Here is a 23,260-nt window from a genome sequence, read left to right as displayed (position 1 = left end):
ATTTAAAATTCATCATGATTTGTCTACACTGAACTTTTTCCCATCAAAGATTGTTAGCCAATTTTACATATCAGTTAGTTTGAGAGTATTCAGTTTTAAAATACTGTAATTAAAAGGGAATTGAATATTAAATTTGAGGTTATATTTATTGTGTGAAATTTTAACATAATTAGAAAAAACATACATATCATTATCTGACATTTAATGAAAAAGTTATTGTTTAATTTATACAGTTATTTATGAATGAGACTACTAGTATAAAAGTCATTTTTTGTTTTATTTAAAATAAATTGAAAATTTATGCAAGTAACATTTTCCCTTGTTACATATTTAGTTACTAATAGTTTACTTTAAATGACTGAAACAAAAAAAAATAATCTGGGAACATCACAAAATTGCATTTTGAAGTATATCTGATGATCCCCTAGCTTTACTTAATTAGTTACAATTCTCTGACATTACTTATATTTATGTTTTTTATACTGTTTATTGATGTAAAAAAACTATTTCTATTTTCAGGTAGTATTTTTTTTAGGAACAATGCTAAATGAGCTGTTGAATCAGCTTCTTAAGTATACATTATGCGAGCCAAGGCCTATGCACAGACATAACTTATACTCTGAATATGGGATGCCATCTGCTCACTCCCAGTTCATGTGGTTCTTTACTTCATATGTTATATATTTTGTATGTATTAGGTATGTATAAGTGATGTTCTGATATACGCATGTGTTTTTTTTCACCTCAATTCAATTTTTTTCCCTTTTATTTTTATTCTGAGCTCTTAGCCTCAGCATGCATCCTATATCATTTATTACCTGTTTCTTGTATACCAGTCTTTATTTTCCTGTACTGTTTTCTCCTATTGATTTTATTTTAGAACCAGATATTACCCCTGGCTACTTTAATAAAGTTACAGAGGATGTAAGGTTACTTTTCATGAGGAAGTACTTCCTCTTTCAGTTCTATTTTATTCAAAAAACAGTAATTTAGCTAGTATGTTAATAATTTCTGCTACTTTAATCTTGTTTTAATATATCAGAACTTTCATCTGAGTGAAATCTTCTGAAATCATCATTAAATTCTTTTTTCTTGCAGTTCATTTGTCAAATATAATATTTATTTCCCATTTATATATTTCCTATGTATTCCTAAATTTTTTCCATTACATCATCCTTTCATCTGGATATGAAAAAATTTGATTTCATTTCAAAAAAAATAAATGTTTTTTTTCTACATGCTACATTATGTTTCCTATAATGTTTTATTTCTTAAACTACAATTACAGTTTTTTGCCTTTATACTTCGCATTAAAATATTATTCAAGGTTTTCTACCAAAAACCTATCAATGTTTCTCTTCCAATCTTGCTAAGGCTCCTTTTCTGCCTTAATTATTTTCCTTTTTAAATGTATCTATTTATTTTTTTACTTTATTTACTTCTGTACTAGCTTCTAAGCTGTTCTCTTTTAAATCTCATTGTATTCTATCTCTTTGTTCTAAAGTTGTTTTTAGGTTCTTAAACATCAATTTAAATTTAGCTTTTTTTTTAATTTTAAAACTTAACATTGAAAATGTTGCTATGATTTTATCTCTAGACATTTATACATTTTTTAATTATATATGTAAAATGTATTATTTTTTTAAACTATATAAATTTTCAATAATAAAGTGTTTATCATTGTAAAAGACGTGGTTCTTAAACTTCAATTTATATTCATTAATTATAAATTGCGATCAATATTGATGCTTTGCCTAACCATTATGCAGTCCATCTGATACCAAATATCTTTTGGCATCGACCATTGTGTATTTTATTTATTTTTTTATAATAGAACATTACTCATGTGTACTTGCCATGGAATTCTGAAAATCACATTCTCTTTCTTTCATTTGTTTTATCTAGGCCATAATCCATTATTATTCTGCCTTTTTTAATAAATTTAAAATGATGAATTATGAAACTAAATATAAAAATACTATATACAACATACATCAGTCGTGAGGATCTAACATTTTCTTGGCGTGATCTTGGAAGTTGTTAGTGAGCCACAGGCGAATCAGCTGCTGGCCGAGCAGAGGCGTAGATATTGGTATATGATATGCCAAGGGCGACAAGTAGAGGAGCCCGAAATCCTTAGGGCCATGCACAGTCAAAATCCTATCTTGGATATAGCCCTCGAGGACTTCCTTAGGGAAACCAAGGTGGTTCAGCAGCAGGGGAGAAAAGAAGCCCCAAAGAGTCACTGGGTTTTAGAGACCTCGCCTAAGATCTGGCAGGTCTTGGTGGCCAGTAGACATCTGTTTTTAGGGTGGACCTCATGTAGGGTTGTCGACCATACAAGTCGCTTCAAGTGTCAAGGCTTTGGTCACACCTCTCTCTATTGCAGATCACAGTCGGAGATGTGTGGTCACCGTGCTCTTCCAGGGCACAGGGCAGCCAATACCCAGTGTATCGCCTGTACCTTGGTGAAAGGCAGTGATGCAGGACACCGGGTCAGGGGTAGGCAGTGTAGGGCATATGAGGTTGCTCGGGCAACAGCTGTAAAGAATACAGCTTATGGCAATGCCTGAATTGGGGGAAGTCTTTGAAGACGGACTCCACCATGTCGAACACTTGCACCTGGGGCAGTTAAACTTGCATCATTCCCGGACGGCCACCAGTGAAGCCATCTCCTTGAGGAGTACAACTTTGAGGTCCTCTTGGTCTAGGAGCCAGCCGTACGCAGTCAGGGGTAGGGTGGTCGGTTTCCATGGAGTGGATGTTATTCATTCTCATGGGGGACAGCTGCTTTCCACAGTTGTGGTTGGCTCAGATTCATTGGGTGTCTTCTGCATGCCCTATTAGTCTGATGAGCAATTCACTATCATGTGAATCATGAGGAGTACACTCAATGTTGTACTAGAGTTGGGATACTTGGATGGAGTGTCGATAACTTGCTGGCAAAGGTGGGCAGGATTCTGGACAGTCTCCTGGGCATCAGAGTGCTGGTTGCTCTGGACACTAATGCCAAGTCTCCCGCCTGGGGTTCACTACTCACTGACCCCAGAGGCATTGGTCTTGCACAGTTCGTTGAAGCCAGGAAACTCTACTTGATAACAATGCAGAACAACTGCCAAGTTTCTCTTTCGAACTGGGGGAAGGTTACATCGATGTCATTTTGGTGACAAGCGACTTGCTATGAAATACAAGTAGTTGGACTCTCTGGCCTCCCAAGAGGAGTGTGAACGATTATAGGCTTATAACCTATAAGATGGTTTACTGAGGCTGTCTAAGAGCTTCAGATTCAGGTTGCTATAACCTAAGGGGCCTGGATCAGGACAGGCTGTAGTGCAAGTGTGCAGCTGCCTTGCAGGGATTGGAATGGCGCATGGAGGAGGTGGAATTGATGGCTGAAAAATTCGGTCGGGCCATCAAGACTGGCTGTGATAGGGTTCTGCAGTGGCCTTGGTCAATGGATGGACCCTTAGGTAGTGGCCAGTCTGCTGATCAAAGATTTCCTGAAGCCGTCATGACCTCCTCTTCCGGGGAGCTGTCAGTTAAATGAAGGCGGAATACTGGGAAGAAGTGGTGGTCCTGTGACAGCGTGCTGCGCGCAAGAGTTAGGTCTGCTTGGAGAAGCGTTATCCCCAATCGGGGATTATCATTGATAACATGCACGCTGAGGATCTGCGGAGCTACCAGTGCACCCGTAATGAGTATGTTCGTGCCATTAAGGAAGTCAGACTCAAGTTATGGCAAGATCATGCATGAGTTGCAGTGCATCCCCTGGCAGCTTGCAAAATCTTGTTACTGGCCAAAGCCAACATCTGATATTCTGTTTCCAGATGCTCCAGAGGGTGAAGCAGAAGTCGGCATTAGGGCAGGTGAGACACCATTACCTGGCATACAAGCATGGAACCCGTAGATACAGACCGAGTGGTTTCTCGAATGGGTCTGAGAATGGCACCAGGGACTAACTTGACCAACTTGACTCGAATATTTTGTATCATCTGCTGCCTGTCATAAGAGAGCTGCTTGGCAGACTATTCTCGGGATGCCTAAGCTGGGGTTGCTTTACAACTTGTTGGAAGGTGGCTTTGATGAGCATGCTCTTAAAATCAATTAAGGATCCAAGTGAGGCCAGCAGTTATCGACCTATCAGCCTCTTGCCAGTAATCGACAAGTTGCTTAAAAGGCTGGTTGTGGAACGTCTTGGAAAACATCAATATGAACCCGGTTCTAAATCGAGGCCAGTATGGCTTCAGGAAAGGGGTTGGCACCGAGGATTGCATCTTAAATGCTTTTGCCGAGGTAGAAGGGGCTGACTAAATAATTTTGGCAGTTTTTATTGATGTAGATGCAGCATTTCCTTCATTGTGTTGGAGATCTTCTGTCCTCTATGAATTGGAATGCTGCAATGTTCCTGTAGCCCTGCAGGCCGTGGTACTTGACTGTTTGTCTAACCATATGTCTCTGTTTAAGGATGCGCACCTAATTGTAGAAAAATCTGTTACCAGGGGAAGCCGCTAATATAGGGGTTACTGCCGTAACCCCCATATTAAATACAAAGGCTGTGTAATCAGCCAAGTTAGAGTTCATAAGTACCTAGGTGTTTTGTTTGATGAAAAGTTGTTGTTTAGCAACCACATTAGGCAAGTAGCAGCAGACGCCATCTCAGTGATGCGCAAACTTAGGAGGATGGCTCGAAAAGACTATGGGTTGTTTGGTTATCAAATGTACATGGTTTACTGTGGTGTCTTTGAAAGGATGACCTCATATGAGTCGCTCATTTGGGTGCATTGGTTGGATATGAATATAGCACTTGTTCAAAATTTAAGGAGTGCCCAGCACAGAGCCTTAATTGTATTCATTGGTGTTTTTAAACAACCTCCTATGAGGTTACCACCATGTTGATTTAGTAGTGAAACTTTGAGCAGCCATATGGAGATTGCGAAGAGGCTGAGGTATTTGTGATGTGGTTTTGAGCTGGGCCAGTACCAGAGCGGAATGGTGATCACAATGCACCGGAGTTAAATTTCGTTCAGATGTCCATCTTCGACCTGCAGAATCAGTGGAAGCATGGCAGCTTGAATGGGACACTACGACTAATGGAAGATCCTTGTATAAGTTTATACAGGATCTGGGAGGATGGTATGCCTTTAGATCGTTTTTAAGGGTAACAGGTGTCCAGGTGCTCACCAACCATGGTAATTTAAACCAATATTTGTTTCAGTTTCGCCTGTCAGTTGATGAATGTGCATTTGCGGGAAGGTCCAGTGAAATGAATACCTGATGTTTGATTGCTCTGTTCTTTGGGGGGCCAGAGACTAGGCCAGTCAGAGGTTAAGGGGAAAATTGGCCACTCACAAGTGGCGAGTCAATTGTTGCGAGAGCCACTTTGTCAGACCGTGTGAGAGTTTGTTAATACGGCCGATATCAGTTTACCTAAGGGAAAAGGCTCCTACCGTACTGCTGTGTGAAGCTAACCTAGAGATATATATGGCTGACCACCAGCTAATTAAGGCTCCAAGCACTTTAATATGGTGGACAGGTACTTGCTGGCATTCAATGACCTAGGCGTGGCAGAAAATTGCTGTCTAGATGAAATAAATTTTAATTTATGGATGCCGTATATATATTTTTAGTAGTTGATGGGGTGCGCCTACCCATTTTAGCAAATATATGACAAGTGAGCTGGTGGTATATAGCACCGCACTTAGTCCGATCATGTTCTAGAAGCAATACTGGTCGCTAAAGTGTTTCCTGGCTCAGTAGCCTTTTGTGGCACAGATATTTGGTCTTATGCTTTAGGGCGACTGAATGGGGTGGTGATGGGAGAAATGCCAAGCGAACCAATGAAAAAATCTAGCATTTCTTAATGACTAACTAACTATGTTAATATTTAATAGACTTGTTCTTGCTTAACATAGATACTTTCAATAATTTTTGCTACTGAAGAAAGAATAATCATTGAAACTGCTGAGATAATAATTACAAAATGAATGTTAAAACATAATTTTTTTTATTTTCAAGAAAATAAAAAGATTTCATTATATTTCAGTGATAAATTGACACAAAATTTTACAATGATATATAAGTCATAAAAGTGAATCTGCATTCAAAAAAACATTGAAGAAAGTATTAATTAAAAGTGCATTTAATATTTTTGACAAATTCCTTTCCTATCTGAACTACAGTAGAACCTTGTTTATCCATCACCTTCACGTAAAACTGTTCTTCAGTTGTAATTCTATCCTTTGCCAGTTTGGTACAATAACATTTTCAAATATTGAAGCAAGACAGTTCTTTTCAGGAGCATTTTATAATTTAATGCTGTCTCATCAATATTATACAGTTCGTAAGTTTTCAGATTGTTATCTTCAAAGAGTTTTTAAAATTTTGCCACAGATTCATTTTGCAGCGGCATCATCGGCTGACAGTGTCTCCCCAACAATGGCAAGTTATTAAATTTCATGAGACTTCTACCTGTGAAGCCATCCCTCACTTGGCTGTGAATTTTCAACTTCCCCCCTCCATTTTCTTGTACTGAACCGTTGCTTTTTCTTTAATAATGGTATTAGGTAAGGGAGTTACAATCTTGGTAGAACCAAAGCCATATTGCACTTTAAGAGTTACGATTAAGGCTTTCTCAGCATTTTTTTGTTTTTTTAACACATCTTCTTCTTCCATGCTCAGTGTATGTACTTTGAGGGCCTTCTGTTTTTCCTACAATCTTTAATTCTGGTAATGCTGACTCCCAATTATAAAGTTTTGGCCCAGACTCATCCTTTATCAAGTCATTCAAGCACTTGAAGCTACTGTTGAAATGAAAACACTATGCATTGTTGTTTTTGAGTAGCTGAGTAGTGATCACACACAATAAAAACTAGATTCAATAGCCTCCTCGCAAAATTTTCAATGACAGTGACACTATCAACATACTTGTGCAGTAACACACAAACACAAACTACTGTACTGTGACTGGTTAAATTAAAACAAATTTTTATTCTACGTACATACACAAGATTGTATAGTAAGATAGTATATAGTTTTCCTGATACGATGCGATAATACAACATATTAAGTTGTAGTGATTCAACACACAGAGAAGTTTAAGCATACATGTATGTATCGAGCTACAGTACTGTACTGTGTATCAGATATACTGAGGAGTCGGTTATGCAGAGGATGGATTTGGAGGGGGGGGGGGGTTTGCTACTGTATGTTACTAATTTTGACAGTACTACTTGTATAAGATTTGTTTACTGCATGGTAGTTTTAAAGTTACTTAAATTTTTATATCCTTCTGTTATCTGAGATTTTTTCTTTTTAAAAAGTAAACAAATTTCAACCATTAAGCATAAATTTTCCTATCATTTTGACCATTATGAGTTAAAAAAAACAAGATATTGACTAGATACATTTTTGTTAGATGGTTACAAAAATATTTCTCATGACATTCAGTTAAGAACACATCCAATTATAAGGTAGAATTTTTTATTGATAATTTCAATTATCAATTATTTCAATTTCTTTTAAGTGTTAATTTTAACATCAATTGCATACTATGTTTTTAAGTAAAATTAATTTTTTAAAACTGCTATAATTTTTTTATTGCCTTTTCAGTGGTTTAGGTTTGTTTTGCCATTGATGTAAGGTTGCAGTGAATGTTCTGTTGATGAAATTAGATTCAAAAAATTTTCCTCAAATATATTTCTTTTCTTAGATATGGTTTTATTTATTTTTTTTTTAGAATAAAATTGGGTTTGTTATTCCTGTTCTTTTTATCCTGCTGTTTACCTTTATCAAGAAACATCCATGTTAATTCTTTTTTATGAAAAATACTTGTACCTATTTACGTAAAATTTGTTATATTGATGTCTAGTTGTTTACTTCAAAATATAAATGTATATAATATATTTTACCTTTTAAAATCAAGCAAAATATTTGGTTTGAAATTTCATTTTAAAAAATCAAGGATTAAATGATTGTTTTATGAGGATCAAAATGTCACATTTGACATAATTTACAAAATAATTTTTAAGTTGCTTCATGCATAATGGTAATATACCTATAATGGTATTTTTTTTTTTCTTCTAATAATTTGTGAAATAATATCTTATAGAAATTTCAGTATATTATTTTCATTTTAAGTAGAAAGAAATACTTCATAAAAATTTAAAAAAAGTTTTATGTTTAAGTAAAAAAAATGTATTTCAGTTTATATCTTTACTACCAAATTAATTATAAACCCTGAGAATTTGAAGATTATGTGATTACAAATAAGTTTAAAAAAAAAATTCTAAGGTCATATTTTGACCTTTTTGTAAGTTAACTAATTGGAGATAATGGAAGCCAATATTATTGTAATTATTAGTTAATGATTGTTATAATAAATTATAAGTTATATAATATCCTAACAAAGAAGACAAGACATGCGTGCAAGAAGCCAACTACATGATGCTGTTACTGCAACAATTAGCTTCAAAACCACAGATATCTTAATTTTTTGAAGTGATCAACTATAAAACAAAAACATTTTTGAAAGGAAAAATTTGATAAAAATATAAAATATAATTTGTGTTCTTTTATTTGACCATAACTTTGTTATGATCAACCAAAAAATAGCCTTATAAAAAAAATATTGAAATATCGATTCGTAGCTATTTTCATATGTGCTTTTCGAAACTGAATAATTGACTCATAATTTTTAAATACATAACTGGGTAAATTATTGTATAGCTAAGTAAATAACACTTATAGTTTTAAAATATTATTTTAAAAGGTATCATTCAAATTTTTTGTAAGTTTTTTTACAAAAAAAGTTTACTGTTAAGTACTATTTTAAACATAGAAGTGTAGCTGTCCTTTGTACTTATACCATGGTACAGAATATTATTATTCAATCAATATAATTTGTAATAGTTATGTATCAATATCAATATTATTTCACTGTATTGAAAGACACTTGTCAGTGATGTTATCACATATCAAAAGATACTTCACAGTGCACTGTCTTGACACCTGGTAACAACCCTAGACGCACCTATGTGACATTTAGTAATTCTTATCAGTTATCACATTCTTTTCATCACTATACCAAGCATAAAATGAAGATATGCTTTTCAATTCAGCATGTGTAAAGAAATAAATTTGTTCTGCAACTTCATTGGCCAGGGTTGGTTTATAAGATATTTGGTGACAGTAAGCTGGAAGATTGAGCCAACAAATTATTTCAACACAATATAAGTCAATAAGAAATTTTGAAAACTTAAACTTTTAATTAAAAAAAAATAAAACTGTTTTTCTTTCTTAATTAGTACATACAATTTCCTTTGAAGAAAATATGTGTTGATAATTTTAAAAAATAAATACATTTTATAGTTAGATTTAGAAAATGTATTTTCATTTGGTTTAGTTATAAAAAAATTGGCATTATTTCTGCTAAAGATCTAAAATATCTGTATTTTTACTTTTTTTTTTAGGTTACATCATATGAATAATAATACAACATTAGAAAATGTTTGGAAGACTGTAATAATATCATCTTGTGTCTCCCTGGCAGTTATAGTATCTTTTAGCAGGTACTTATCACTTCTTATACATTGTTGTTAATTTCAATTTTTAATTAAAATTAATTAGTATTAATTGAATACATTGTTGTTAATTTCATGTTTGTTGAAGAGATTATGTTTACGTAAGCCTAAATTACGTTGCGAATCAGTTGCCAGCATCATTTGTTGCAATAAGCAGCCCACATCCAACAATTGGCAATAGTATGCCACATATTCCGTCCTTTGTGGAGAAAATCAATCAGCAGCACACCTTTTGAATCCCAGAACTTTTCCAGCTGACAAGCATTTCTTGGCCTTAATCCATGCTCCTCCCCACTGTTCTTCTCTATATTTGTTCTCTTGCTTTCTGGGATGTACTAATGGACCCACATTTCATCACAGGTCACAGTATGGTAACAAAAATGCCTCTCCTTCTTTCTTAAAGCGATTCAGAAGCTGCTGACAGATGTCTTTTGATACATTTCTACATGCCTCAGTGAGAAGACGTGGAACCCTCCTCGCCAACTGTTTGCGTTATCCAAGAGTGTCTGACAACATTGTATGCACACTCCCAACACATATGGGAGTACCACACAATTACCACCATACAATTAATTGTATGGATTACCCATACAGTTACCATACTTACCCCTGATGTAAATTCGGTGATGCGGCAGTCACTTTCCACAAGGTCATGAACCTTACTTGATGAACATTCAGACAAAAGCCTGAAAGTTGTTATCATTGAAACTGGTCGGCAGATGACATTTGTGTTTTTCATTCTTCACTGTATCACGGCCACTTTTGGCTCAACTAAACACTTCAGTTTCTTAACAGGGTAGCATCTCCAAACTGTGCCTGGAGTCTTGTCAAAATTTAAAAGTATTTGACACCTTTGTTGAGAAGAAATCGGATTATAATTTGTTGTGCAACAGACAATGGTACCTCCTGCTCAGAGATTCTCTATTGATGGGGCATGATCTATGAACATGGGTGGCCAGTTGCTTCTCTCCACACATACCCAATTAACTACCCGCACCACCCACCACATTCACTGCTATTTCTCAGTCTGAGCAGCATAATTCCAGTTTATATTTGAATTACCTTGTAACTAGACTTTATAATATAAACTTCTTTAACATAAACTTAATGACATAGGTGTTATGTGCATGTTTTGTTTTACTGTTTTTTATTACTTTCTGTATGTTGAGTTCACATATATTGAATTAGCTTTGACGGAAACAAAAACTTAAGTTGTGAGTACAAATAGAAAAAAACCAGGAAAAGCACTAAGAAAGTTGAAAAATGTGAATTATTCTTTGTTATTGTAGCTGATTAAATGTTAAAATATTGACTATTAGTGATTGGATGACATGACAAAAAAATATTTAAATGTGATTAACCTCAACTACATTACAAACTAATGAGGTGCAATTATGACCCATTAACTGAATCCAATTGTGATTGGTTTCTTCATCACTAAGGAAAGGTTTTTAAACTTTGTATTAGTTTTTTACACTGCAGGAGAAGGAAACTGTTTGGCTGTTAACATAGGTAACTGTCATAAAGAGTACTGTCCTGTCCTGTTATATAGTTATAAATCACCATGTGGCGTCAGATAATTTGTGTTATATCTAGAAATGGTTAGCCTACCATCTGATATTGATACTAAGAGTTCAAAGTGTATCAGTAGATCTCAACAGATTGGTTTGCTTGGCATTTCTTCTGCCACCACCCCATTCAGTCGCCCTAAAGCACAAGACCGAATGTTTGTGCCACAAAACAGTGTAGCGACCAGTGTCCTAAATAGCTCCTAGAGCTTATCTAACAATGTGAGCGGACTAAGTGCGGTGCCATACATCACCTGCTGTGTCCCAACCGCTCACTTGTCATATATTTACACAAATGGGTAGGCACACCCCATCAGATACTAAAAATATATGTGATATCCATAAATTAAAATTTATTTCATCTAGGCAGCATTCACTACCATGCCTAGGTCGCTGAATGCTAGCAAGTACCTGTCCACCATATTAAAGTGCTTGACCTTTACTTGGCTAGTAATCAGCCATATATATCTCTAGGTTAGCTTCACACAGCAGTATGGTAGAGTTTGGTCAATCCCCATTGCCTTTCTCAGTCCCATTTGAGAAACCACTTGGTCTATATCTACGGGTTCCACGCCTGTACACCAGGGAATGGTGTCTCACCTGCCCTAACGCCGACTTCTGCTTCATCCTCTGGAACGACTGGAAACAGAATATCCAGGAACCCTGGTAAGTCGCCACAGATGTTAAAGTGTGGTCACGACCAGCAAACCTGCATCAAACACTGGGCAGGGCATGCAATGGCTTTGGCCAGTAACATGACTTCACAAGCTGCCAGGGGTTGCACTGCAACTTGCTCATGGAGTCTTGCCAAAACTTGAGTTTGGCTTTCTTAATAGCATGAACTTATTGCAGGCACACTGGTAGATTTGCAGACCCTCAGCATGCTTGTTATCAACGATAATCCTCGTTAGGTGGCGACGCTGGTATCTTCTCCTAGCAGATCTAACTCTTGCGTGCAGCACGCTAAGGTTAGAGGGCCACCACTTTTCCCTGGGTTTCTGCCTACGTTTAACAGATGGCTCCTCAGAAGCAGAGGTCATGATGACTCCAGGCACTTTCTGATCAGCGGACTGGCCACTACCTAAGGGTTCATCCATTAACCGAGGCCACCATAGGACCCTTTCGCAACCAGTCTTGATGGCCTGGTGGAATTGTTCAGCCATCAATTCCACCTCCTCTTTGTGCTCCATGCCCCATTCCAAACCCTGTACACACACACACTGCCGCACACTCGCCGTGCAACCCCTTAGGTTATAGCGATCTAAATCTGGAGCTCTTGGACCACCACTTAAGCGATCTCTTAGATTATAATCCTATGAATACTCACACTGGCCTCGGTCGGACAGTCTAATTCCCCATATTCAACAATATCACTAAAGCTTGATGCTGCATAATGTTGCTTGTGCTTCGTTATTTTCCAGAATGAAACTATTTGGATATATATTGGTATATTTTCTTGTCAACCATTTATACTATTTAAAATTTGTTTAGTGACTTTACCCAAGAAAATTACATAAAAAACAGTCAGTCAGTCTGATTTTGGTGAAATCTAAATCAAGACTTTTGGTGAAATTAAATTATTTTTTATTTTACATTTAATAATGATAAATGTGTAAAGAATTACATATTAGATTAATTTAAAATATAGTTATAAGAAAATTAAACCTAAAATTTGTAAAATATAATTAACCATCAACACATTTCAAAATGACATAATCCATCAGTAAGTATTTACCTGTATAAGTATAATACTTGTTCACATTTACATTAATCTTTTTGTAATAATACGAAAACAAAATGTTATGAAACAAAACAGATTTGTCATGATCATTTTTTTATGTAGGATATGCATCCTATATAAAAAGATGAGGTATGCACCTCAGTAATATTATGTGATTGTTTTTTGAATGTGTGTGGATGGCAGTAATTTTTGTTTGCGTTTAGGTTAATGATAGCTGATCCAAATAAAATCATACTAGACACTTGTTACAAAAATAATATTCTATTAAGTTTTCTATGTGATTTTTTGTCCATGTTATGATTTTGAAATGAATTAAAATAAAAAATGTCAGTTACTTATTATGGTATAAATTGGGTTTTCAGAAACAATGTATGAACTGCTTCCCGGTAAATTGAAGGGCAGTTATCTAGCAATACCCCATATGAGGACTGTAAATAAATTAATGAGACTAGTTTTTTTTTGGCAGCCAAAGTGGCAACACTGTAAAGTTAGTAGTAAACATATGGTTATACGAACAGCTGATTTATATTAGGTATTTATATTTCTAGTTTATTGTTGCCACATGAAATGTAAACAAACTTTTTGTGAAACGGGATTTTGTTGTGCATCACAAAAATGAATGATACTAATTATGAGCAACATTGTGAAATAAAGTTTTGTGTTAAACTTTGTGAGAATGCTACTGAAACTTTTTCAGAATTGAAAAAGGCATATGGAGATGATGTTCTGCCATGAGCCCAAGTTTTTAATTGCTTTAAAGGATTTTCAGATGGCCAGGAATCAGTTGCAGATGAATGCTTTGGACGACCGTTAACATCAAAAAGTGACAACAATGTTGAGTGAATCAGAGACTTGATTTGGTACGACTGGTGATTAACTGTCAGAATGATTGCAGAACAACTGAATTTGAACTGTAACACAGTCCATCAAATTTTGACAAGCGAATTGGACATGAAAAAATTTGTGCAAAATTGGTTGCAAAAACCTCACTGTTGAACAGAAAAACAACAGGGTGGAAGTGTACCACAATCTTCTAAGGCAAATTGAAACTGATTCTGATTTTCTAAAAAATTTCATTACTGGTGATGAATCTTGGATATTTGAGTATGACCCAGAAACAAAGCGCCAGAGGAAGGAGTGGCACAGTCCAAACTCACTACATCCCAAAAAGCAAAAATGAGCATAGCAAAAATCAAAACCATGCTAATTTTTTTCTTTGATAGTAATAGCATTGTCCATTAGGAGTGTTTGCCTATAGGACAGACTATAAATCAGTATGTTTACTGAGAAATTCTTGAAAGACTGCTGAAAAGACTGGCAGTATACGAGATCAGCCATCAAAGATAATTGAATGCTGCATCATGACAATGCACCTTGTCACACTGCACTCTCAATTAATGAGTTTTTGGCAAAGAAAAGCATTCCTATAATTCCTCAAACCACCTTATTCACCTGACTTGAGTTCCTGCAACTTTTTCCTGTTCTCGACTTTAAAAAAACACTTCAAAGGACACCATTTTGGAACTGTAGAAAACATAAATAACATGTAACCGACCGTTTGAGGGATGTTCCGGTTTCTGAGTTTCAACACTGCTATGAAGAGTCAGAAAACTGTAAAAGTGTTGTCTGGCTTCCCAAGGGAACTATTTCAAAGGTAAGAGTTCATGTATAATTAGGTTGTAAATAAAAAGTTTTTCTGAACCAGTCTCATTACTTAATTTACGGACCTCATGTGTGTGGTATATAATATAAAGCAACTAATTAATGTATCCCTTTCTGTAGAAAACATTGTACTTACTGTATACACTATCATCCAGTATTCAGGAGAAATTATTTTATATATTAAAAAAATTGTACAAATATATATTTTTTCATTTTCCTAAATTTTTAAAATTGTACCTTTAACAACTCTGATTCTGGAAGCATCATTGAGACATGTTCTCAAACAACATGAATCTGAAAGGCTGTTGGAAGAATAGTTTCTTTAATTTTATGATATAAAGTATAATAGAGTTTTATAATTAACTAATGTGTTGCTGCTATCTCAGATTTCTGTTTCAGTCTCTTTTCCATTGTACTAATGTTTACCATCTCAGAAAGTTAGCTTTTTATATTGCAATTTCATTAACTTGCTGAAGGAGCAGTGAATTTAAAGCAGTATTTGAAATCAAAACACTAGTACTAGTAATATATATAAGTAAATGTAATTTCATGCATTATATATGTATATATATTTATACACTGGCGAAAAAAATAATCGAACACAGTATTTTTGACAGAAAATTTTATTTTTAAAAGAAAAAATGTTTAATAATCAAAGCTACTCAAATTTAATGTTTATGTGTCCTTTTTTCTTGATTATCTCATTAATTCTTTTTGGCATTGATTCCTCTAAGGTAGAACAATGATTTTTGATTTCTTCATCTCGAAACCAAACCTATATCATTGAACTAATAAGGTCAGTTTTTGTGCCACAATTCATTCTCCCAAGTCTTCTTTTAGTATGACCCATAAATTTTCAGTGGGATTCAGGTCAGGGGAGTTCCTTGGCCACAAGAGCACTCAAAGTTTTTTGAAGAACTCTTTTACTTTCTTTGACATGTGACATAGTGCAAGGTCCTGTTAGAAAATGAGTTCTGGGTTCTTCTGCATAAGTGGGACTATTTTTCTTTGGCATATGTTAATGTATTAATCTGATTTCATCATCCCATCCACAGGCATGTGCTGCTGGCCCTTCATGTGTAAAACATCCCCAAAACATCTTTTTGGCTGGGTGTTTGGGAGCTTGTTGCAGGTGTGGTGGCATAGTAGTAGTCTTCTCATCTGCTGACTTATGAATTGTACCTTTAACAACTATGATTCTGGAAACATCATTGAGACATGTTCTCAAACAACATGAATCTGAAAGGCTGTTGGAAGAATAGTTTCTTTAATTTTATGATATAAAGTATAATAGAGTTTTATAATTAACTAATGTGTTGCTGCTATCTCAGATTTCTGTTTCAGTCTCTTTTCCATTGTACTAATGTTTACCATCTCAGAAAGTTAGCTTTTTATATTGCAATTTCATTAACTTGCTGAAGGAGCAGTGAATTTAAAGCAGTATTTGAAATCAAAACACTAGTACTAGTAATATATATAAGTAAATGTAATTTCATGCATTATATATGTATATATATTTATACACTGGCGAAAAAAATAATCGAACACAGTATTTTTGACAGAAAATTTTATTTTTAAAAGAAAAAATGTTTAATAATCAAAGTTACTCAAATTTAATGTTTATGTGTCCTTTTTTCTTGATTATCTCATTAATTCTTTTTGGCATTGATTCCTCTAAGGTAGAACAATGATTTTTGATTTCTTCATCTCGAAACCAAACCTATATCATTGAACTAATAAGATCAGTTTTTGTGCCACAATTCATTCTCCCAAGTCTTCTTTTAGTATGACCCATAAATTTTCAGTGGGATTCAGGTCAGGGGAGTTCCTTGGCCACAAGAGCACTCAAAGTTTTTTGAAGAACTCTTTTACTTTCTTTGACATGTGACATAGTGCAAGGTCCTGTTAGAAAATGAGTTCTGGGTTCTTCTGCATAAGTGGGACTATTTTTCTTTGGCATATGTTAATGTATTAATCTGATTTCATCATCCCATCCACAGGCATGTGCTGCTGGCCCTTCATGTGTAAAACATCCCCAAAACATCTTTTTGGCTGGGTGTTTGGGAGCTTGTTGCAGGTGTGGTGGCATAGTAGTAGTCTTCTCATCTGCTGACTTATGAATTGTACCTTTAACAACTCTGATTCTGGAAGCATCATTGAGACATATTCTCAAACAACATGAATCTGAAAGGCTGTTGGAAGAATAGTTTCTTTAATTTTATGATATAAAGTATAATAGAGTTTTATAATTAACTAATGTGTTGCTGCTATCTCAGATTTCTGTTTCAGTCTCTTTTCCATTGTACTAATGTTTACCATCTCAGAAAGTTAGCTTTTTATATTGCAATTTCATTAACTTGCTGAAGGAGCAGTGAATTTAAAGCAGTATTTGAAATCAAAACACTAGTACTAGTAATATATATAAGTAAATGTAATTTCATGCATTATATATGTATATATATTTATACACTGGCGAAAAAAATAATCGAACACAGTATTTTTGACAGAAAATTTTATTTTTAAAAGAAAAAATGTTTAATAATCAAAGTTACTCAAATTTAATGTTTATGTGTCCTTTTTTCTTGATTATCTCATTAATTCTTTTTGGCATTGATTCCTCTAAGGTAGAACAATGATTTTTGATTTCTTCATCTCGAAACCAAACCTATATCATTGAACTAATAAGGTCAGTTTTTGTGCCACAATTCATTCTCCCAAGTCTTCTTTTAGTATGACCCATAAATTTTCAGTGGGATTCAGGTCAGGGGAGTTCCTTGGCCACAAGAGCACTCAAAGTTTTTTGAAGAACTCTTTTACTTTCTTTGACATGTGACATAGTGCAAGGTCCTGTTAGAAAATGAGTTCTGGGTTCTTCTGCATAAGTGGGACTATTTTTCTTTGGCATATGTTAATGTATTAATCTGATTTCATCATCCCATCCACAGGCATGTGCTGCTGGCCCTTCATGTGTAAAACATCCCCAAAACATCTTTTTGGCTGGGTGTTTGGGAGCTTGTTGCAGGTGTGGTGGCATAGTAGTAGTCTTCTCATCTGCTGACTTATGAATATAGGCTAGTCTTTCCCCTTGGACAAAGAAATGAGCCTTATCTGAAAAAATCACTTTTTCCCACAACTCAATAGTCCATTCTTTATGTTCCTTTGCCCATTGAAGTCTTTGTCTTCATAACCTGTGTCAGTAACTGCTTCTTATTAGGTTTCCAAGCAATCTTTCCCACTGCCAACTTGCACATACGACGATTCCCTGTCACTATGTCAAATTGATACGGTCTTATTTACTAGACCAACAATTTGTTGTATGCTTAGGGGGAACAATCTCCTCCACCAGAGACATAGTCGCTGGAGTCCCCCAAGGAGCAGACCTTCACCGTTCTTGTACATGGCCTATGTCAGCGATATGCTGCTGTCTGAAGAAGTCAAAACAGCTCTATACACAGACAACACAGTATATTATTATGAATCCAGAAGTGTAGATTAAACGATCGAGGGACTCCAAAGGCAATTGGATCTAGTAGAACCGTGGCTTGATATGTGTGGAGAATCAAGGTTAATGGTGAAAAATTGGTGGCAGTGATGTTCACATACAAGACACATGTTCCAACCAGGCAGCTGGAAGGGCAAAGGCTGTCAGGGCCTCACTATACCCACTACTGAACAGTGCCAGCCCATATCCACTGGCGACCAAACTGCTCATTTTTCGGCTATATGTCCTGCCGATTATAACATATGCTTACCTGGCTTGGGAGCTTTGTTGAACTCCACACTTCAAAAGAAATTAGAAGCCGTCCAAAACAGCATTGCGGTATATTTGGAGCACCATGGTTCATTAGAAACGCCACTCTTCACCATGATGCAAGACTACACACCATATTCAGGGGGGGGGGGTGGCGCAAACACACAGACTGTTCAGAAGAGTGGCTGTGTCTGAACATGGCCATCTCCAGGACATCTTCCGAGAGGACCCTACTCCACAGGGTATAAGAAAACAGCCTCATGTCATATTAGACGAACCACTATGAAGAGGCGGTACGGAAGTCAAAAAAATGACAAACCAGGCTTAGGAGCCTCTATATCGCGTAACCTATAAATGGAAACTGCACGAAATTCCGGCCGAAAAAGTGACCGTTTTCACAATTAAATTTTGTTAAAACTATAAAAACCTAGACAACACCCCACACCGTCCCATGAAGAGATCACAATTTAATTCAGCCAACATATGCGACTCCCTCTGGAGAAGGGGGCGCATTGCTCCCTCCAAATAACTAGGGCCCTGGTAAGCATACTCCTGCTAGCCCATAAGGTGCTAGTACAAAAGGACTTCAGCAGATGGACTGAAGGGGAATCACGCTGGGAGTTTTAGGCACAAAAGCTTAGTCTCCCATGGTCAGACCCAGTAAATAAACTTCACGCTGGTCATATGGATAGGAACGCAAATTACCAAATCCATCCATAAAGAAAACTTAAATTTATTACCACCACTAAATAACCCATGAAACCCACCCATTAATAGAAAGATATTTTCTTACAACAAAGCCGAGTGTGCGTGTGCATTGTATTGTTGCATTGTATTGTTACATTGTATGTGTTGCTCACATTACAAAAATCGCTACTAACGCTTAAACATGTTGCACTTAAATAACAATAACATGAAAACTAAATGAGATATGAATAATCCAAGAACATTTGGTTACAGAGGAGGTTATGCGGAACACAATGCTGCCAACCGCCTGTCAGGTAAATATCTTCGTTGGCGTGTAATTAAAAATGTTCTGTTATTTCCTGAATGCACCGGTGGTTCAGTTGGAAGAACGCCCAAATATATGTTATTTCCTGAACAGACCTCATGTGTATGTATAAAGGCTTAAAGTATTCTAAGAAATTAGTAATAACAGAAGATTTTACTAATATCTTACTTTACCTAAAAATGTATGTTTGACATAAAAAATAAATAGAATAAATTTTAAATTAGCCAATAGAAAAGTTATTAAAATATGAGACCAATCAAATGTGATTAAGAATATATGAATAATACCTGTATCCTTTGTCAGTTTTGACATTAGATCATTAATATTAAACAATTTTGGTAGAGGAGTTTATGCAATCTGTGATAACTACACAGTCATAGCAGTATGTAATTAAAATTTTATAATTTCCTCAAAGGTTTATAACCATCTATATCTGTCAGGTCTATGAATTTCCCCCTTTATGATTGCTTTTTAACAAACCCAGATACACAACGTACAATACCTAAAATCTGTTAAATAAAAAGCTTTTATTTAACTTATTGTGCAGATTGCTGAAACATTCATAGGGAAAAAATTACTTTGAATTAACAAGTAAAGTTTTTAATTGTAAATCAGATTATCTGATTTATGATTGAAACTTTATTGTCGCAAGAGATGTCAAGTAATTAAACTTGACACAACAAATGAATTTCACTGTGATATATTGATTTCAGGTATGTGTGTTCTATTTTTCAGAGTTTATTTGCAGTACCATACCTGGCGACAAGTATTATATGGTGCTATAGTTGGCTTTCTTTTTGGTTCAGTGTGGTTTGCTGCTACTTACTTCCTTTTTACTCCATTTTTTCCTGTTGTTGTTTCATGGTAAGATCATGATATTATTTACGATTATTTATTTTATCATTTAGATTATCTAATGTTATTATAATATTTTACTTTAATTGATATACCATATTGTGTGAATTTTGTTATTATTTATTTGTTTACATTCTGAATTGAGCACATTTATGTTAACTACTGTTCATTTAAAGTCATTTAAAATTTGCTTACACATTTCTAATTTTAAAATTTACTTTTTTTTTAATAAATATTATTTATTTTATATAACTCTTTATAATCAGTTGCAATAATAATTTTTATTTTCAAACCCAAAATTCACGTCTTAAAATGAATTTTTTTGTCTTTAGTCTTTCAATTGATTTGATGAATTTTCTGGTCAGCCCTAATCGTCAACCTCCTGCAAAACATCATATTTAAAAAATTTGTGTTCTTTGCCTTTCTTATTATCAGTGTTCTGATATCAAGAACTGCTAAAATGGTAGCACAAATATCTTGTGCTAAGGTGATAGCACAAATATTTAAACAAATCTCTTTAAGAATATATTAAGATACCAGAAAATTTATATTCTGTTTGAAAGCTGTCCTTGAATGTGATAATAAGTTTCAGTAAATGTCTTTCTTACATCATCACTTTTCAGTTTCCCATTTAACTCATGTTTAGTTTCAACCAAAAGAACAATATCTTGCATGAATTTTAGCATTTTTATTTTTTCTGTTTGAATTGTTACATAGAATTTTAACTTTTCTTTCAGATCTTCTCTTGGTTTCTTCCAAATACAAATTTTTTATTCTGTATACAAATTCGAAAACTTTGAAAGTGAATTATGTGCTATCTCCTACCTCTTACTATTTTGCTGCTACTCTTATCCGAGTCTAATACAGACGACCAGTAAGTATCACCATATGATTCCTGTTTCTACTTAATTTTTATAAAATATTGAAAGTCTGCATCCTCTTTTCATTTCTCTAATTTTATTCAGTTCCACTATTATTATTAGACTTCAGCTCTGTTTTCATACTTCTTTTCATTTATTTTGTTAATTTTGTTTTCCTTTTAAGCATCTTAGTATATAAAGGTGTCATATGAAACTTTATTTACTGCATTTTAATAAATTGATATTAAATTATTATTTTTATTGATATTGAATTGATATTAAATTGATATTTAAGCCTGACTTAAATATCAATTATTTGATTAAATTCAATTAATTTTTTAGTGAAATTATAAAATAATGCATCTGCATAACGATATTAATCATAACAGTAAAACTGACTGTAATAAGTTTATTTCATTTTGAAAATTGTTTATTACAACTTTTGCAACCATTATAAAAGGTTATTAACATATTCTGTTCAAATTCTAATTATCAAAATACCAAAGAAGATTATTGTAGCATATTTCACTGATATCTGAGTTTGCAAACAACAAAAATTAGTAATAAGAACTTTCTTATAATGAGCAATACTACATAATGGCATGAAATATACTAGGCTCTTTTGTTATTACTTTCTCTGTATTAAGACTAAGAAAAACATGATCAACATATTGTCTAGCAGCATAGACATAGAGAAAAACAAATTGAAATTGTATCATTTTGCATTCAAAAAACATTTGGTTTAAATGTAATTTCATGTTGTTCTTCAAGGGCTATAAGGATTCATGAATTCAAAAGAAAACCAATGTCACTGAAGAAAACTCACCTGTTTGAGCAGGATAAAGCAATGGTGAAATGTATTAGAAATTGGGTACTTTGTATAGTAAGTACAATTACCCAGTTTGTAAAGTGGAAAAATCGTACAAGGTAAAATTCCATGTCATTGAACTCAAGTATGATCATCCTGCTCTTAGGTGACTTCATTTATTTTCTTGTTGCTTTATTTATTTACCTTGAATAATTAGGACTTTATTGTGTGTATATTATGAATATTTTATTCAGATGATGAATTTGATGTACTGATTGAAATTTGTTAAATTGTAGTCTTTTTGTTAATGTGGTTAGTATCACTTTTTGAATAGAAAACTATATTTAGAGATCTGATAATATTAAAGCCAGCATAAATTAAGATAGGCTAAGGTAATTCTTGGTTGATTTAATTGTATAGTGCTTTCTGTTTGTACAAGTCATAGCAATATTTTGACCATTTGGAACAGAATAATATTCATGTTTTTCTCTGACATCAGAATATTATAACACCACTTATATGTCCCAATGGTATTCATTCTGTTGGAAGTATTTTTCTCATTTTTGCCATCATCACTACATTATTTGGTAGATTTCTGTCTAGGGGTCTACCAGCAAAATTGTCATATATTATACTAGTTAATTGTCTAGTAAAGTATAACTTACTGTCAGGGTTGCTTTTTTATATTGCAAAAAATTATAAAATTTCATCCATTGTTACTTTTTAGTATCAAATTACAAAACATAAAGAATCATATTAAAATAGAAATATAATGCTTGCATTTATTTTGGTGCAGAATGTGAGCTTTGAATCTCAAATTTTTAAATTGAGAGAACAAAGAACCCAAAATTGTTCTTACTTAAAATGTAGACATTTTGTTATTTCAAGGAATACAGAAGTTAAGTTTTTGTATTTGTATAATAGTCGTCAGACTAAATTCCAGTTTTATTAAAAGTAGGGTCTAGATTACGTACAATAGGTTATCTGTTATCTTCTTGTTTGCTGATCTTTAATACCTACATTTCTAACTGTGATATTTGATTGTTTCTGGGGACTCAGAAGGTTATATAATTACCAATTTAAAAAAGAAAAATTGATCAGTACTATTTGTTACCTCAATATTAGTCTTTGAAGTTTGAGTTTGTGTAATGGTCATTATGCTCTTCTTGTCAACTGGCTAGCATTCACTTTCTGAGGTTTTTTTTTTTATTCATCTATCCCATCATCAAAAGCAAAACATTGAGAACCAACATGGTGATTAAATTAAATTATTTCACTCATATTACATGGTAAACTGTATTTTACTGAAAAGTTTTCTAATTTCTGCGATTAAATTAATAGTATACTGAAAAAAAAACAAATTTTGTGCCAAGATATACATCAAAAAATTATTCTGAATATAAGATATAAGAATCTAACTAAACT

General features: G+C 34.1%; 1 protein-coding gene across 2 annotated transcripts in view; it reads left to right on the top strand.

Moving 5' to 3' along the window:
- The window catches only part of LOC142319535 (dolichyldiphosphatase 1-like), a 36,203-nt gene that overhangs the window by 5,664 nt on the left and 7,279 nt on the right, over positions 1-23,260 (top strand). Inside the window, exons 3-6 of one of the 2 annotated variants that reach the window (XR_012755209.1) lie at positions 520-698; positions 9,468-9,566; positions 20,048-20,176; positions 20,905-21,041. Coding sequence is in view for 1 of the 2 variants with exons in the window: in XM_075356921.1 (XP_075213036.1) it covers positions 520-698; positions 9,468-9,566; positions 20,048-20,176 (407 nt within the window). In the remaining variant the exon portion in view is untranslated. The remainder of the gene's footprint in view (positions 1-519; positions 699-9,467; positions 9,567-20,047; positions 20,177-20,904; positions 21,042-23,260) is intronic. The other variant, XM_075356921.1, reaches the window with a different exon arrangement.

The sequence above is a fragment of the Lycorma delicatula genome, chromosome 2 (genome assembly GCF_047948215.1).
Source record: "Lycorma delicatula isolate Av1 chromosome 2, ASM4794821v1, whole genome shotgun sequence".
NCBI lineage: Eukaryota > Metazoa > Arthropoda > Insecta > Hemiptera > Fulgoridae > Lycorma > Lycorma delicatula.
This window is presented reverse-complemented; position numbering and strand designations above follow the sequence as displayed.